Genomic DNA, 15,433 nt, shown 5'->3' with positions numbered 1-15,433 from the left:
ACTAACACTCGTGCCATTTATTAAACATCAGACAGGAACCCTAGATGATTTGTCACTTAAACTGCTTGCTAGCTTTAAACAGTGCATGTTTTATGTCTTATACTTATGTGATTGATTTTTTTTCAAACTTAAGTGTAGGAGTTTGCATTTTATCTTGGTGAGTCCCTGCCACTCAGAATGCACCCTCCTGCATAGACTCTCTTATCCCTTGGGCTGTTTCTCTTCGTGCACAGTCTCATGGCGTAGACATGAGATCATCTCTGTATCCATTCACGTCATCGAGTAGAGATTAGCAAAGGAGCTAGAGAAAGTTTCCTTTTAAAATACCATGTCTCAGTGAAACATTTGAAGACAAGACTTGAAGCAGGTTATTGAGAGATGCGAAAAAAAAGCATATTTTCAGCTTTCAAGTTTGTTCTTTAAGTACAGGAGAAGGAGAATAGTTTTTCCTTTCAAAGAAAAGTGGGGTTTCTGATCCTTTAAATGATTCTTGAAATTTCCATAGTAGTTAAAAATGGCCTGACTGTTCTGCTTGTCATCCATACAGGAAAGAATAAGTATTAACTATGGTTTTACTAAATACGATTTGTTTTTGGTTTTTTTTTTTTGCAGAAGAACGCAGACGTGCTGTTTTCCTCATTTCAGAAACCGAAACAGAAACGACACAGATGTCGAAACCCTAATAAATTGGATATAAACACTTTGACAGGAGAAGAAAGGGTGCCTGTCGTGAACAAACGAAATGGGAAGAAGGTAAACACTGGGAAAGAGAATTGATCTCTCTGGGATGTCTTTTCCCAGAAAGAGATGTTTTATTCTAACCTTTTTTATAGGTTCGTATTTCTTCCAGAATACATGTGATGTGTGTATGTATCTGTGTAGATACACAAATGGGGATGGGGGAAAGGGAAGAATTTGTCACTTTCTAAGTCTTTTTCCAAATGCCTCTCCCCAGATGGGTGGAGCTATGGCGCCTCCGATGAAGGATCTGCCCCGGTGGCTGGAAGAAAACCCCGAGTTTGCAGTGGCCCCAGACTGGACGGACATAGTCAAGCAGTCTGTAAGTACAGACTCTGCCTCTCTGTCCAGGAAGGTATCTGTAAAAAATTGTTTTCCTGAATTTTTCTTTATTTTCTGCTAGTCATTAATTATTCAGTGATAACTTATTCTTGGCTTAAAAGAATTGACATAGTACGTCATTTCCATAGATCATTAATACATCATCATTCCTTGTATCCATATGTCATTAATCCAAAGTGGATTAATATGACAGCTATGATTTAAAAGGCTGTATAGAAATACACACTCATGGTATTAGAGGCAGACTTACTCCAGGGAGAAAGTCCCCACCCAGGTAAACCTGGTTAACAGCATTGGTGGAATGGAATTTATGATGGTTGAGATCCTTAAGATTAACTGTGATTTCTGGTTTTAAGAAAAACAAATGAAAAATACAGCAGTTCTTCCTAGACATTTATTTCACTATTTCTTTTTGCAATTAATTTGTTAATAAAGTCTTGATTCTTTTTGTTTGTCCAAAGTATATAGTAAAAGTGCTTATTTTTCTTTTGGTGAACAGTTCTATTCATCTTCACATGTAGATAGTTTCTTGAACAACCACCATAATCAGAAGAATATAGACAGTTTCCTCACTGCCCCAAATTGCCTTGTATTGTTCTCTGTCTCCACTCTCAGCCCAGGGCATCCACTCCTTGATCTGTTCTCCATTCCTAGAGTTTTGTCTTTTTGAGAATGTCACGTATATAAAAGTGTAAATTACATAACCTTTTTGAGACGGCTTCCTTCACTCATCATACTGAAATTCATCCAAGTGGTTACAGGTGTCGGAAGTTTCACTCCTGTGCTTGGATATAACCCTGGGTGTGGTTCCCTGTCACCCATGGAAGGACTCTGGGCTGTTTTCAGACTGTGACAGTTACAAGCAGAACTGCTGTAAAACACTTGTGTACACATTTTGGTGTGAAGATGAGTTTTTGTTTCTCCAGGATAAATACTAAAGTATTACTTGAAAGTGAAAAGTGTTAGTCACTCAGTCGTGTCCAGCTCTTTGCGACCCCATGGACTGTAGCCCACCTGGCTCCTCTGTCCATGGGATTTCCCAGGCAAGAGTACTGGGGTAGGTAGCCATTTCCTTGTACCGACCGAGGGGTCGAACCCAAGTCTCCTGCACTGGCAGGTGGATTCTTGACCCCTGAGGCACCAGGGAAGCCCCTACTGACAGAGTAGCCTTTCACATTGCTTTTTTCCTGCAATTCAGCATGATCTGATGAGCTGTATAATGCTAAAAGAGAGAAGCTTTGCCTTCATAGGTCCTATCCTTGAGCTTTTTGAATGGGAATAATTTGCTTGTGTATTTCCATTCTGAACCATCAGTGTTCAGTTCATCATAAAGGCCCAGGTGGAAATGAGGTTTTGTCCCGCAACTTTGACAGCCCGTGTTTGCTTCTCCCTTCCCTTCAGGGCTTCGTTCCGGAGTCGATGTTTGACCGGCTTCTCACTGGACCCGTGGTGCGGGGAGAAGGGGTGAGCCGGCGCGGAAGGAGGCCCAAGAGCGAAATCGCCCGGGCAGCCGCGGCCGCCGCGGCCGTGGCCTCCACGTCGGGGATTAACCCGCTGCTGGTGAACAGCCTGTTCGCGGGGATGGACCTGACGAGCCTGCAGAACCTCCAAAGCCTCCAGTCGCTCCAGCTGGCGGGCCTCATGGGCTTCCCTCCGGGACTGGCCACAGCCGCGGCGGCCGGAGGCGACGCCAAGAACCCGGCGGCCGTGCTGCCCTTGATGCTGCCGGGCGTGGCCGGGCTGCCCAGCATGTTCGGGCTCGGAGGGCTGCTCAACGCCCCGCTGTCCGCCGCCGCCGGGAGCCCCGCGGCCACGGCCGGCCCCGCGGATCCCGAGGACGGTGCGTCCAGGGCGGAGGAGAAGGGCGGCGAGCACGAGGACGAGAGCAAGGACCCGGAGAAAAGCACGGACGCCGCCCCGGGCCCGGACTCCGCGAACGGATCAGTGGGTGCTGCTACCGGCCCGGCCGGCCTGCCCTCCAGCCCGCTGGCCTTCAACCCCTTCCTGCTGTCCACCATGGCCCCCGGCCTCTTCTACCCGTCCATGTTTCTACCTCCAGGACTGGGGGGATTGACGCTGCCCGGCTTCCCCGCGCTTGCGGGGCTCCAGGGCGCCGTGGGCGCCGGCGAGGACAAGGCCCCCGACAAAGCCGAGGGGGCAGCCTTTCAGGAGGAGGAACCCCTCGAGGGCAGCGACGCTGAGGAGAGCCTGGACAAGACGGCTGAGTCCTCCGTCCTGGAAGACGAGATCGCCCAGGGCGAAGAGCTGGACTCCCTCGACGGCGGGGACGAAATGGAAAACAATGAAAATGACGAATAACCAGTACCAGTTTCCAGTTAAAGTGTTTAAAAACTTTTGACAAGTGGTAGTCCTACTGTTTACACTCACAGTTAATGTTCATACATAGTTTTATAAGCTGTTCTGTAACATAGTGTAGCAAAAGAAAGAAAAAAAGTCCCAAGTCATGTTATACAGGTGTGTTGAAAGGTATCTTGGTCATTAAGTATTGTGCAGTGCATTATTTATTATCCCTAGGAGAGATGAAATTTGAGAGGTGATCCTGTCTTTTTAAGGAAACTTACATAATGCTCTGCTTCTTTTTTTTTTTTTTCTTCCCTTGTTCTCTACTTTTTCTTTTGGTACCATTGGTATTATAATAAAGAGCAATTTGTAACCGAGTGGCACTCATGGAAGGAAGTGCTGCTCAAAGGAAGTATGAAGTTATATATTTAATTTTTTAATTTTAATTTTTTTTTTTTGCTGTGAAGGTCAGGATGAAATTTACCATACATATCATACTTGCTCATTTGTTTCCCTTTATGACTGTATGGGGGGTTCCCACACTCACGCATCACACACATCCATACACTCTGACAATCTCCACCTTAGTGTGAACGTCTCTGTCCCGAGGCGCAGCAATAATAAGGCAGCTGTTGAATGTGAAGGGTCCCTTTGGAAATTAACCTACTGGGAGGGTTCTTGCCAGACAGAACTGCAGTTCCATTGTCTCGTGGTCTTGTAATGCACTGGTATAAACAAAATAAATAGATGAAATTAATAAAGAGTGAAAGAAGAGAGAATCAGGTACCTTTTTTAAATTAAAGGACTTTGTTACTTTAGCCACAAAGCTAAAACAGCGTTACCTCAGCTCTAAACTAGCCTTGAAGTTTACAAACATGACTTTGTAAATGTATTGTTTTCTTTGTTGTGATGTCCTTTTATTTTTTTTCTTTGAAAACTGCTATCATGTAAGATAAAATGTAAATTGCTGCCAACTGTAGTAATGATGCTTTTAATAAAAGTGACCCATGATATGCAGAGATGTAATTATAGAATGTAGTAGGGTAGGGGAACTGGTGTTCACTCTATTTTTTGTATTCGCAATAGATGCAAATACAGCATTCTGGCCTTTGTACAGTTTCTTGATATATCCTCCTATACAAGGTTAGCTCTTGGTAATTGTCTTCAGACTAGAGGAGAAGGAAAACCTTCAATTGCCTTTACATAATTCTACTCTGGATATCTCAACAGAACCACACGCAAAAACCTCCCATTATGCCCTCAAAAGGGCATCCAAGACTGAGGACACTTAAACACGTGTGCAACATCTGATAATGTACACCGAGGAACAAAAGGGCGAAAGAAAAATGAGGCTTTCAATAGGCACGGTATCTGGGTCATTTATCCCCAGTTAATGGGTGGAAAAACACAAGGTGGGGGTCGGCAGGGGACGCAGAGGCAGGCTCTCCAGTGTCCTGCGGACCCAGGCTGCGAGCCAGGGCGGTGGAGAGCCACGGGGAATGAACACAGACGCGTTTAAGCAAGTGCATGCGAGCGTGCGCAGGTGTATTGACAGGTGCACGCACGCACCGGGCCTGGGAGCTGCTGACTGGTGCACCTCTGTACGACCTTTGATATTTCAGGTAAACCAAAGTTTGAGATCCACTGTTTTCATCTTATTTTGTCACTTGAGCAAACACAAAGCCCCTTGTCCTCGCCATTAGAAAGCAGAGGAAGAGCGAGTGGGGTTGGTGAGTGGGTGGCGTTGGTCTGCGGGTAGCTTCTCTCCACGCCCTCCCCCAGGACGCACACAGCCCGTCCCCCGCCCCACGAGGCACGAGACAGGCTGTCCCAGCTCCTTTCAGACAATGGGGTTCTCTGAGTTCTCATCCCAGGGTGAAGACATTCCCGTGATGGTTCTGGAAGAAGAGCCTCGTGAAGCCTCCACCTTAGAGATCCGTGGTAGTTTCATCCATCACTGGGACTCTTCTGTTTTTTGAAAGCACCTGAGTCGTGCCCGGGAGGACAATCAATGCCTTTAAGAGAATGGCTCCTGGAACGGAGTTCTTAAATTGTGGATACTAAGACTAGAATGGCACAAAATATAGAGAACATAAATACTTAACTGGAATATTTTTTAAGCTTTGACGTAGGCCCTTAGATAAGGAGAAAATGTTTCATAAAATGAGTCCTAAAGAGTCTTCTTTGGAAATTCATTATAGCACTTGAAGTTTTCCTATGACTTCTTGTAAACAGAGCACACAATATGACTCTGTCCCTGTTGAAGGAAGATGCTGAGAGCAGTGATGATCTTCAAAGCAGAGGCATGAATTGCTTGTGGCCAGAAGAAACCCTGACATGATAGGTAGGTCAGCGGCTGGCTCTGAGTCATCTTGCGATTGATCTCTGAAGGTGACCTTAAAGTCATGCAAGGTTCCATGTTGGAAAAAATGCATTTCTTTCTTTTTTTTCTCTTTAATGGGATGAATTCTTGATATGAGATCTCGAATTTACCTAAGTAAGAAATATTTTAAATTCGGTCTGATCCTTTGTGACTCCTGTTGGTTGGGTGCCCTGTATAAATTAAGAACTAAGGTGCTAAGTGGTTTCCATGGCATTGCTGAAGGAAGTCCTGTTCTTCCGTGAGGGAACTGAGACCTGGAGACTTTAAGTAACAGGCCAACAGTAAATACAGGAAGCTGGATTTGAATCCAGGCAGTCCAATTGTAGAGCCTCCTTAATAGTTTCCTGAAATACCACACTTGGGTTTCTGAAAGAAAATAATTATTTAGTGGTGATTTGAAGTGTTAGGGCTTTGTATTTTTACATCCCCTCTCTTACCCCTCCATGAAGTGCAAGTGTTGGTCCCTCAGTAATGTCTGACTCTGTGTGACCCCATGGATTGTAGCCCACTAGGCTCCTCTGTCCGTGAGATTCTCCAGGCAAGAATACTGGAGTGGGTAGTCATTCCTTTCTCCAGAGCATCTTCCTGACCCAGGGATCAAACCAGCATCTCCTGCATGTCAGGAGGATTCTTTACCGGATGAGCCATCTGGGAAGCCCTGTCCCTCCATAAGGGACCTTAAATCTCAGATTGGGATTTAAGAGACAGTCTATATGAAGCAGATCCTGGAAGACTGTGAGCTCTGACTAGGGAAACTTGAATCTCAGTTACCTCTCTTAAATTTGGATTTATCTTGCCCCATGAATATTTCTATTTTATGAAGAAATCAAGTCTTTAGAAAAGACTAAGCATCAAAGCTAGTAAATTGCAAACCTGGTATTTCAACTCAGGTTGACCTAACTCCAGAGCCCAAGCACTTAACCTGTGTGCTGGGGTAATTAACATTCATCCACAAACATTTACTGGGTGTTGTGTGTTAGGTACTGTTTTAGTGGCAAGAATATAATGAAAAACAATAAGAATAGACTAGAGGTGTGCTGTCACTGGGCTATGCTAAAAGAAAGATAGGTGATAAACAGATACAAATAAAATTTTTGTAGGTGGAGTTGTTCAGTCGCTAAGTCAAGTCTGACTCTCTGCAACCCCATGGACTTCCATGTCCTTCTCTGTCCCAGATTTCCTCAAATTCATGTCCATTGAGTCAGTGATGCCATCCAACCATCTCATCCTCTGCTGCCCCGTTCTCCTTTTGCCTTCCGTCTTTCCTAGCATCAGGGTCTTTTCCAGTGAGTCGGCTCTTCACATCCTGTGGCTGAAGTGTTGGTGCTTCAGCTTCAGCATCAGTCCTTCCAACGAGTATTCAGGGTTGATTTCCTTTAGGATTGACTGGTTTGATCTTGTAGACGGAGGCATACTGTTAAATAGGAGATGGTCAGACAGGAGCTCTCTGTGGAGGAGATGACTCTGTTTACAGCTGGGCGAAGAGAAGCAGTGGCCAGACAAAGCTGGCTGGAGACTGTTCCAAGCAAATGGAAGAGTCACTGCAAAGGTCCACAGTTGACAGCTTGGAAGAGCAGGGGCAGGGGGCTGTCTGCCTGGAAGTTTTGGGGGAGAGCAACCAAACTGATCTTCGTGGAGGATTTGGATTTCCTAAGTACCGTAGAAAGTCCTTGGTAGGTTTTATGCAGAGATGTGATATCATATTCATGTTTGTCTTTTTTTTTTTTTTTAAATAATCATTGTGACTACAATGTGGGAAAAAAATGGCTTGCAAAGAAGAATCAGGAACTCCATCAGAGAGACTACTAGAGCAGCCTTGGGTTAAGGCAATCAGTAACAATGAAGATGCTATTGTTTAGTTGTTAAGTCGTGTCTGACTCTGTAACCTCGTGGACTGTAGCCTGCCAGGCTCCTCTATCCATGGGATTCTCCAGGCAAGAATACCGGAGTGAGTTGCCATTTCCTTCTCAAGGGGATCTTCCCAACCCAGAGATTGAACCCGTGTCTCCTGCTGGGCAGGCAGATTCTTTACCACTGAGTCACCTGACAAGCCCAGCAGTGGGGATGGAAAGCAGTAAATGGATTTGGGATATGTTTTAAAGAAATAGAGCTTCCAATCTGCATTACATGAATAACTCAAGTTAACTTTTCAGGATTGCTCCTACTGGACTATACCCAAAGGTTAAACCAACAGGTGAAGAATGTACACAGGGCTTTTTTTTAAAATTACAGGATTAGTGTTAATAGAGAATATCCAAAGAACAGAAACCCTTCCATCCATGTTCTTAGAAAGTTATCTTTTCAGTTAAGTGAAAATTATTTGTTAATCATCTTTGAGAAAAGTTTTTAGAAATGATTTCTAACAGGTAGTGGAGGTAAGAACGTGTATATTGTTGAAGTGATGTGTGTGTGCAGTGAACATGAGTGTCTCCAGAGCCAACAATAAATTTAAATTAAGAAGCAAAACTATGTAAATTACCTCTACTAACAAGCACTTAAAGTTAGAAATATATCTTACTCATTCAATTTGGCTCTCTAATGAGGCAATTTTATGTATCTTCTTAGCGCAGGTAAGATTTACTATGGTTTTGTAGACATTTTATGGTAAAAGTAAACTACATTTGGCAAAATAGATGAATAAATTACCATTTGGAATATTTAATGTAAGACTTCTTTCTGTGGGAGTATTTCGTCGTTTTATTTTGTTGTTGAGAGAGTTACCTAACTTGGAGATTTTTCTTGTAGGAGTTAGAATGGTGATTTTCAAAGTATTTGGGTCTCTATCAGTCATTTCGGGGGGCTTCCCTGTTAGCTCAGTTAATAAAGATCCACCTGCAATGCAGGAGACCCCAGTTCAATCCCTGTGTTGGGAAGATCCCCTGGAGAAGGGAAAGGCTACCCTCTCCAGTATTCTGGCTTGGAGAATTCCATGGACTGTGTAGTCCATGGAATAGCAAACAGTCATACAATACTGTCATTTCTATGTTTAAGGTTTCTGTTGAACTTTCCTAATACTCCCATTCTTGAGTCTCTAAGCCAAAACTAAAACACTGTCTGTGTGTATGCCTTGGCAATCAATATAACTCCACCCTCTTTACGGGCTTGTTGCTCTGTAGATCTTATTCTGAGTCTACCAATGTAGGGTTGAATTTTAATTTGCATCTTCTTAATGAATGTTTACTATGTCATTTAAATGAAATTGAAGAATAGGGTAACAACAATTAAAATTTCAAGTAGTCTTTCATCTGACATCTTTCTCTCCAGAACAATTGACTCCTATCATTTGTGTAGCTTGAAAACCAGTTGAAATGTTCATCAGTTGAACAAAGATGGCAAAACCCATCTCCAAAGGCACTACAGACATGTTATTTAAGTATGGTGGCATCTCCTGGTAGGTTTCTTCCTGTGACCCTTTCTCCCTCACTCTTTACTGGGCTCTGAGAGAAATATGTCATGGTGAATTTGAGTTATAGATGAAGGACAGCATAATAGGCTTCTAAGGTATAATAAAGAGAAACACTAAGTCAAAATATTGTTTGGGAATCACTTAATACTCCGCTTTTGGTGGCTTCTTTCATTGTCCCTGGCCCGCCTCTGCATTTGATCTGAAAGCTCAATTTCAGAGTTAACCAATGAGAGAAACCTGATTCTTTTCTGTGACTCAAGCCAGATACTGCAGTGGCTTCACAGCCTTTGCAGCCCCAAACCATCTCCTAATTGTCCACTGCAGTTAAAGAGACTTCCACTTGGATGTAGGAAAATGACTGAAACCTAAGCTGGCTGTAAATGTAACATTTTGGGGGAGTACACTTGAGAATGGAAAATTCATCTGGTTTAACATGTTTCACCATGTTTCTTTGGGAATCAGGAAGCGCTTACCATTTTAGAATTCAACATTTGTGTTTGTTAATAGGCACTTGTGAGTTAATCCACACCACACCACAGTAAGTTAGTTCCAAGTTCTCGCCACCACCTGTTTACTGGCTGAGACAGGATCAGTTGCACAAGTCTTAGAGCTGAGACAAGTGTGGTGACAAGAATTAGTATTCAGGCGTCTCCAGTGTAAGCTGTGTCCAGCAGTGGGCTGTCCATCTTACGTATAAACCTGATATTCACATTAATTCACATCTATGATCTTAAACAAAATCCCCCAACCTAAGGTAGAATAAGCTACACACTCTTTTAGTAACAACTGATGTTATGATCTAAAGAACAAGCCAGAAGTTACTAGAATCTCATGCTACGAGACAAAAATACCCCAAGGATAGGACTGAAAGATGTTTAAGTTTTAAAAAGTGTGCAGTTGCAAGCTTGCTTTATTTACATTCTTGTTGATTGGATAATATAAGCTAGGCAGCTGATAGTCTACATATCTTTGCGCATTTTTGAAGCTTCTTCTCTAGATTTTGGATTGTGAGTCATGTATCTGAATAGCCCAGAACCGGTTGCCCCAGCTGAATCTAGGACTTGAAGACCCTGTGAGGGTGGATGTGACCCCAGCAGCTTGGTCGGGCCCCAGTCCCCACTTATAGGACTTTTCTGGGCAATTGTGACTCTCAAGATGGATTTGCATGAGTGTAGCTGCCAGCTCCTGCTCTCTCATGAGACTGGAAGCCCTTCGAGTTACCTCCAGGATCCTTTCCATCTCATTGTTAAGAGTCCCTGGAAAAAAGAGAGCAGCCTCTGTATCTGACTGCAGAGGCATTGTTCTTGCCTGGACAGAGCTGGCCTGCTTCTCAGCCTCTGGGTGTCTGCTGCCTCAGCCTGGGGAGCCACTGGGTGACTCAGGAGCCCAAAGGGTTGCATAAAACCATTGAAAATTCTCCCTTTCCTCCTCACTCTCCAAAATGTAAGGCTACAGACCGACTCCAAACCCTCTTTTCTTTCGAGCCTCATTCTGTGCAGCATCTGTGTGTTCTTCGAGAAAACAGAGTAGAATAGTAGTGGCACCTCAAGGACAAGGTGCTGGGCTCTGCCCCTGGGCCTCCCACCGGCTCTTGAGAAAAAACACCATTGGCATCACAACAGCTGGTGGAGGGGAGGCTGGATGCAGTTAAAGCAGAAAGTGTCGCTTTACCATTCACCTGGAAAGCTGCCTAGTGCTAGGAGATGCTCAGGTGTTACTTGTTTATTACCACTAAAATCCTCCTCCTGGGGACAGTCACTGCAAAACCCTGAGTACTATTTGTGATGTCAGGGATATAAAGCTTTCTGTGTTTGTGTTGTTATTTCTTTAATGTGGTTTGGGAGCAGGTCAGCCGAGCCCAACAGCTCTGACATGTGAAAGGTGAGAGGGCGCTGGGAGTCCAAGGTGTGAAACAGACAAACAGACTCAGGAGGAAAAGCAGTTTGCAATTCATTCGTTGTTTCTCCTTGTACCGTGCTATTTATTGTGTGGTCGGTGGTGTCTGACTCTTGCGACCCCATGGTCCGCAGCTCACCAGGCTCCTCTGTCCATGGAAGTTTCCAGGCAAGAATACTGGAGTGGGTTGCCATTCCCTTCTCCAGTTTCTCCTTGTATTTCGAACTCAAATGACTAAATGGCCAAAAACTCATCTTCCTGTTGACATGTTCTTAACACCCTCAAACTTATTTCTCTATGTACGTTTGCAATCACTGGAAAGCGCATGATTTTATTCTGCAGATGTTGTAGCATTGAGGCACAAGGGAGCAGGGTGCATGGCAGGGGGCTGGGCTGCTGACCGCCCTGCTCCCACCATCTGAAATGCTGCTGATGAGGCTCGTGGGTTACAGGAGCCCAACGTCTCTCCCTGACCTCAAGGAGACACGGGAATCCTCTGTATGTTGAGGGTTTAGACAGACTTACAGTTGCTTTTTAAAATTTTTATTTGTTTATTTTTGACTGTGTGGGGTCTCTGTTGCTGCTTTCAGGCTTTCTCCTGTTTCAGCTATTGGGGGCCACTCTCTAGTTGTGGTGTGCAGGCTTCTTGTTGTGGTGGCTGCTCTTATTGAGGACGATGGGCTCTAGGGCACATGGGCTTAGTTGCCCTGTGGAATGTGGAATCTTCCTGGACCAGGGATGGAATGTGTGTCCCTTGCGTTGGCAGGCGGATTCTTAACCACTGGACCACCAGGGAAGTCCTGGACTTAAGAGTTTTACTAGCTGTTCCAGGTCAAAATATCCTAGCTGGTTGATTGACAGCTGTAAACATGTTGACTCTTAAGTGTATTGAATATTTAAGGAGAGCCTAAGCCCACAGACCCTGAAGGAGGGAGGGTGACAAGGTGGATTGTCCTCAGCTCCAGGTAGTTTTAGCTCCCTGCACCTGACGACCTCATTTCCAGAGTACGAGCAGCTTAAGCTGATCTGATTAACTCGAAGGCAAGGCCATCTAGACTTTTGAATTATTATTGTTCAGTCTCTCAGTCATGTCCAGCTCTTTGCAGCCCCATGAGCTGCAGCACGCCAGGCTTCCCCATCCTTCACTATCTCCCAGAATTTGCTCATACTCATGTCCATTGAGTCGATGATGCCATCCAACCATCTCATCCTCTGTCACCTTGTTCTCCTGCCTTAAATCTTTCCAAGCATCAGGTGCCACCCCCCCCCCCCATAAAATTAGAGACTTCGGTTAAATGGCTCACATATCAGTCCCTCCTGCGTGAACGCAGTCATGATGTCACTCCTCTCGTTGGCGCACTGGCAGTGATCTGAAAGTGATGGCAACCAAGGCTGAGAACAACATTCCTGCTGCCCGTGTCCACCGTGTCCACAGCCGACTTCTTCCTGGACCTGGACACCCTTGTTCAGTGGATTCAGGCAGCCATTCTGTGCTTGGGCTTCCTATATGAAGCCTCTTCTCTTTCAAGGACAAATGTCATGGAGTCTTTCTGTGTATGAAGGTCAGACACTTATGTAAAGCTTGCTAGAGAAAGGAAATAACAGGCATCACTCTTATCCTTAAATAGCCGTCAGTTATGGTTAGAGAAAGAAATGGCCACCCACTCCAGTATTCTTGACTGGGAAATCCCATGAGCAGCAAAGCCTCATGGGCTACAGTCAGTGGGGGTGCAAAGAGTCAGACATGACCTAGCAACTGATCACGAGCCATCAGTTGGCAAATATTTAATGTGCAGCTGGAGGGTATGCCTAAGGTCGGGACGAGGGACAAAGAGTGTAGTCAGGCTCTTTGCTGTCTGGGCCCTTATTGTGTTCCTGATGTAGTTTGTGTAAATAACACATATCTGCTTGCAGCTTACAGATTTTAATGCATGTGTGTAGGTGTTATCTTAACTGAGACAACTTTGAAACCGCAAGTTAGTTGTGACTTTAGAGATGGGAAAAGACCCCGATGCTGGAAAAGATTGAAGGCAGAAGGAGAAGGGGACGACAGAGGATAAGATGATTGGATGGCATCACCGACTGGATGGACATGAGTTTGAGCAAGCTCCAGGAGTTGGTGATGGACAGGGAAGCCTGGCGTGCTGCAGACCATGGGGTCACAAAGAGTTGGCCACGACTGAGCGGCTGAACTGAACTAAACTGAAGGCTCAGCCATCCCAAGAGGTAGGAGGTGACTTAGTTGGGTCTTACAGGCAAGTGTTTGAACTGTAAACCCAGAGATCTTTCTACCACATTATGACAGCCAACAGGCAACTCCACTCTGTACAGCGTGGCCGCCCTGCTTAGCCGGAGCTCAGCTCCCCTCTGAGCCTTACCACACTCATTTGTAAACCTGGAATAAAAATAAGAACAACAACGATCATGCCTTCCTTGTACTGCTGTGTGAAGATTAGAAGTAGTGACTGTGCAGAGTCTTTTGAGCCTGGCACTGAATTGACACTCAATAAAGGATGCCTTTAAGACCACCCTCAGAAATGTTAGCGGAGCAGCATGGGAGGCGCAGTTGAAAAGCAGTAGGAGGGCTTCCCTGGTGGCTCAGGGGTAAAGAATCTGCCTGCCAATGCGGGAGACGTGGGTTCAACCCCTGAGCAGCTAAGCCCCTGCTAAGCTAAGCCATAGCTATTGAGCCTGTGCTCTGGAGTCCAGGAGCCACAACTACGGAGCCCTGGTGCTGCAACTACTGAGGCCCGAGGGCCCAGAAGCTGCAACAGGAGAAGCCACTGCAATGAGAAGCCTGTGCACCACAACTAGAGGGTAGCCCCTGCTCACAGCAACTAGAGAAAACAGCAACGAAGACCTAGCACAGCCAAAAATAAATAAATAAAATTTTTTTTAAAAAAGAAAAGCACTGAGGAAGTGGCTGGGGTGACTTGGTCTGCAAGGAAAGTCCCACACAAATGAGGCTGATGCCTGCCCTGAAAACACTGGTCAGTTCTCATCCAGTGAGAATAATACAGAGCCGGGAGGAAGCAGTCCAGGTAGGGGGTGAGGCTTCCAGACCGCTGGCTCTGAGACACAAGAGAGAAATACGACTTGGCACACTGGGACCTGGGACAGATCCACAGTCGGATATGAATTTTTTCCCGAGCTTCACACTGTTCAACATGTCCTTCCTCTGATACACTCTTCTATGTTGTATTCTATTTCATTAAAAATGATCACACCCCTCTAAATTGATTTTAGGATTCAATAATGATGGTGGCCTGCTTTGGGGAAAACTGTGCTTTAAAAACAAGAATTTTTAACTTGGGCCTGTGGCTGGGCTTTGGGCCTTGGGGTGAAGGTGGCCTCCGAGTTCCTGGAGTCGGATGCACAATGTGTGTGTGTGTTTTTCTGGAAAGGAGGTCTCTAAGTTTCATCTGTTCCTCAAAGTATGTGACTCCCTCTTTGAGAGGGTAGCGAGAAAGAGAGCCAGGAAACTCGGATTGAATTGATCGGGAATTGCTTTTAATGCCACTTAGAATTGGAAAACTGACACAAGACCGCTCCCCAAAGAGCAGAACCCAGTTCACAGCTCAACTGAGCATCCCCCACATACATCCGGGATGGAGGGCGCCTCTCCCCATTGTGTAACGGCCAGTGGTCATGACTGCCTCCCGCTTCTCCCGCACCAACTCGGATGCAAAGAGCACCTACCATATAGGCCTGTTTTGAAGGCTGGATGAGATAATGCATAGAGAACCACTAACAGAACAGGCGCAAGATGAACACATGCACAATGGCCCCCATTGTGCGCCCTGACCGTGCGTGGTGGCGGTGGTACCACAGGGAAGGTTGGCCCCATTGTGTCTGCTCCATGGTTGCATGAGTGAGTGTGTTTGTTTTTAGCGGGATGAATTATTTCCCTCATTCACTAGGATGGAGGCCCATAGATACAAATTCAGGGTCATGAAATACACCTCTAGGCCTCTCCCCACTGTCCTGATACAGAGCTAGAGGATAGCAAGGATTCCTTTTCTCCCTCTCTGCCTTCTGGACAGTGGCCCCCAGGCCTGAATGGCACACCTGCCAGGCTGCCCCGGGTTCCACCTGGCAGATAACACCCACAGTCACCACCCTTTCTGCCCCAGGGCATCCAGGACCTGAACTCAGGACCATACTCGCCCTTCAGTATAAAACCAAATCAGAAGCGGGGCTTTCCTGGTAGCTCAGGGGTAAAGAATCCATCTGCCAATGCAGGAGACATGGGTTCGATCCCTGATTTGGAAAGATCTTACACGTCATGGAGCAGCCAACCTGTGTGCTACAACTGTTGAGCCTGTGCTCTAGAGCCCGGGAGCTGCAACTGCTGAGCCCATGTGCCC

General features: G+C 45.6%; 1 protein-coding gene across 3 annotated transcripts in view; it reads left to right on the top strand.

The window, feature by feature from the left end:
• Positions 1-4,653, top strand: part of CHD7 (chromodomain helicase DNA binding protein 7) — a 187,978-nt gene extending 183,325 nt beyond the window's left edge. For 2 of the 3 annotated variants that reach the window (XM_065902717.1, XM_065902718.1), the window contains exons 36-38: positions 613-753; positions 956-1,060; positions 2,482-4,652. In XM_065902717.1, coding sequence (XP_065758789.1) covers positions 613-753; positions 956-1,060; positions 2,482-3,399 — 1,164 coding nt within the window. In that variant the 3' untranslated portion in view covers positions 3,400-4,652. Of the gene's footprint in view, positions 1-612; positions 754-955; positions 1,061-2,481 lie in introns of all 3 variants that reach the window. The other variant, XM_065902719.1, reaches the window with a different exon arrangement.
• The last annotated feature ends 10,780 nt before the right edge of the window (positions 4,654-15,433 follow it).

The sequence above is a fragment of the Muntiacus reevesi genome, chromosome 12, assembly GCF_963930625.1.
Source record: "Muntiacus reevesi chromosome 12, mMunRee1.1, whole genome shotgun sequence".
Classification (NCBI taxonomy): Eukaryota; Metazoa; Chordata; class Mammalia; order Artiodactyla; family Cervidae; genus Muntiacus; species Muntiacus reevesi.
Note: the sequence above shows the minus strand (reverse complement) of the source record. Positions and strands in the feature narration are given on the sequence as shown.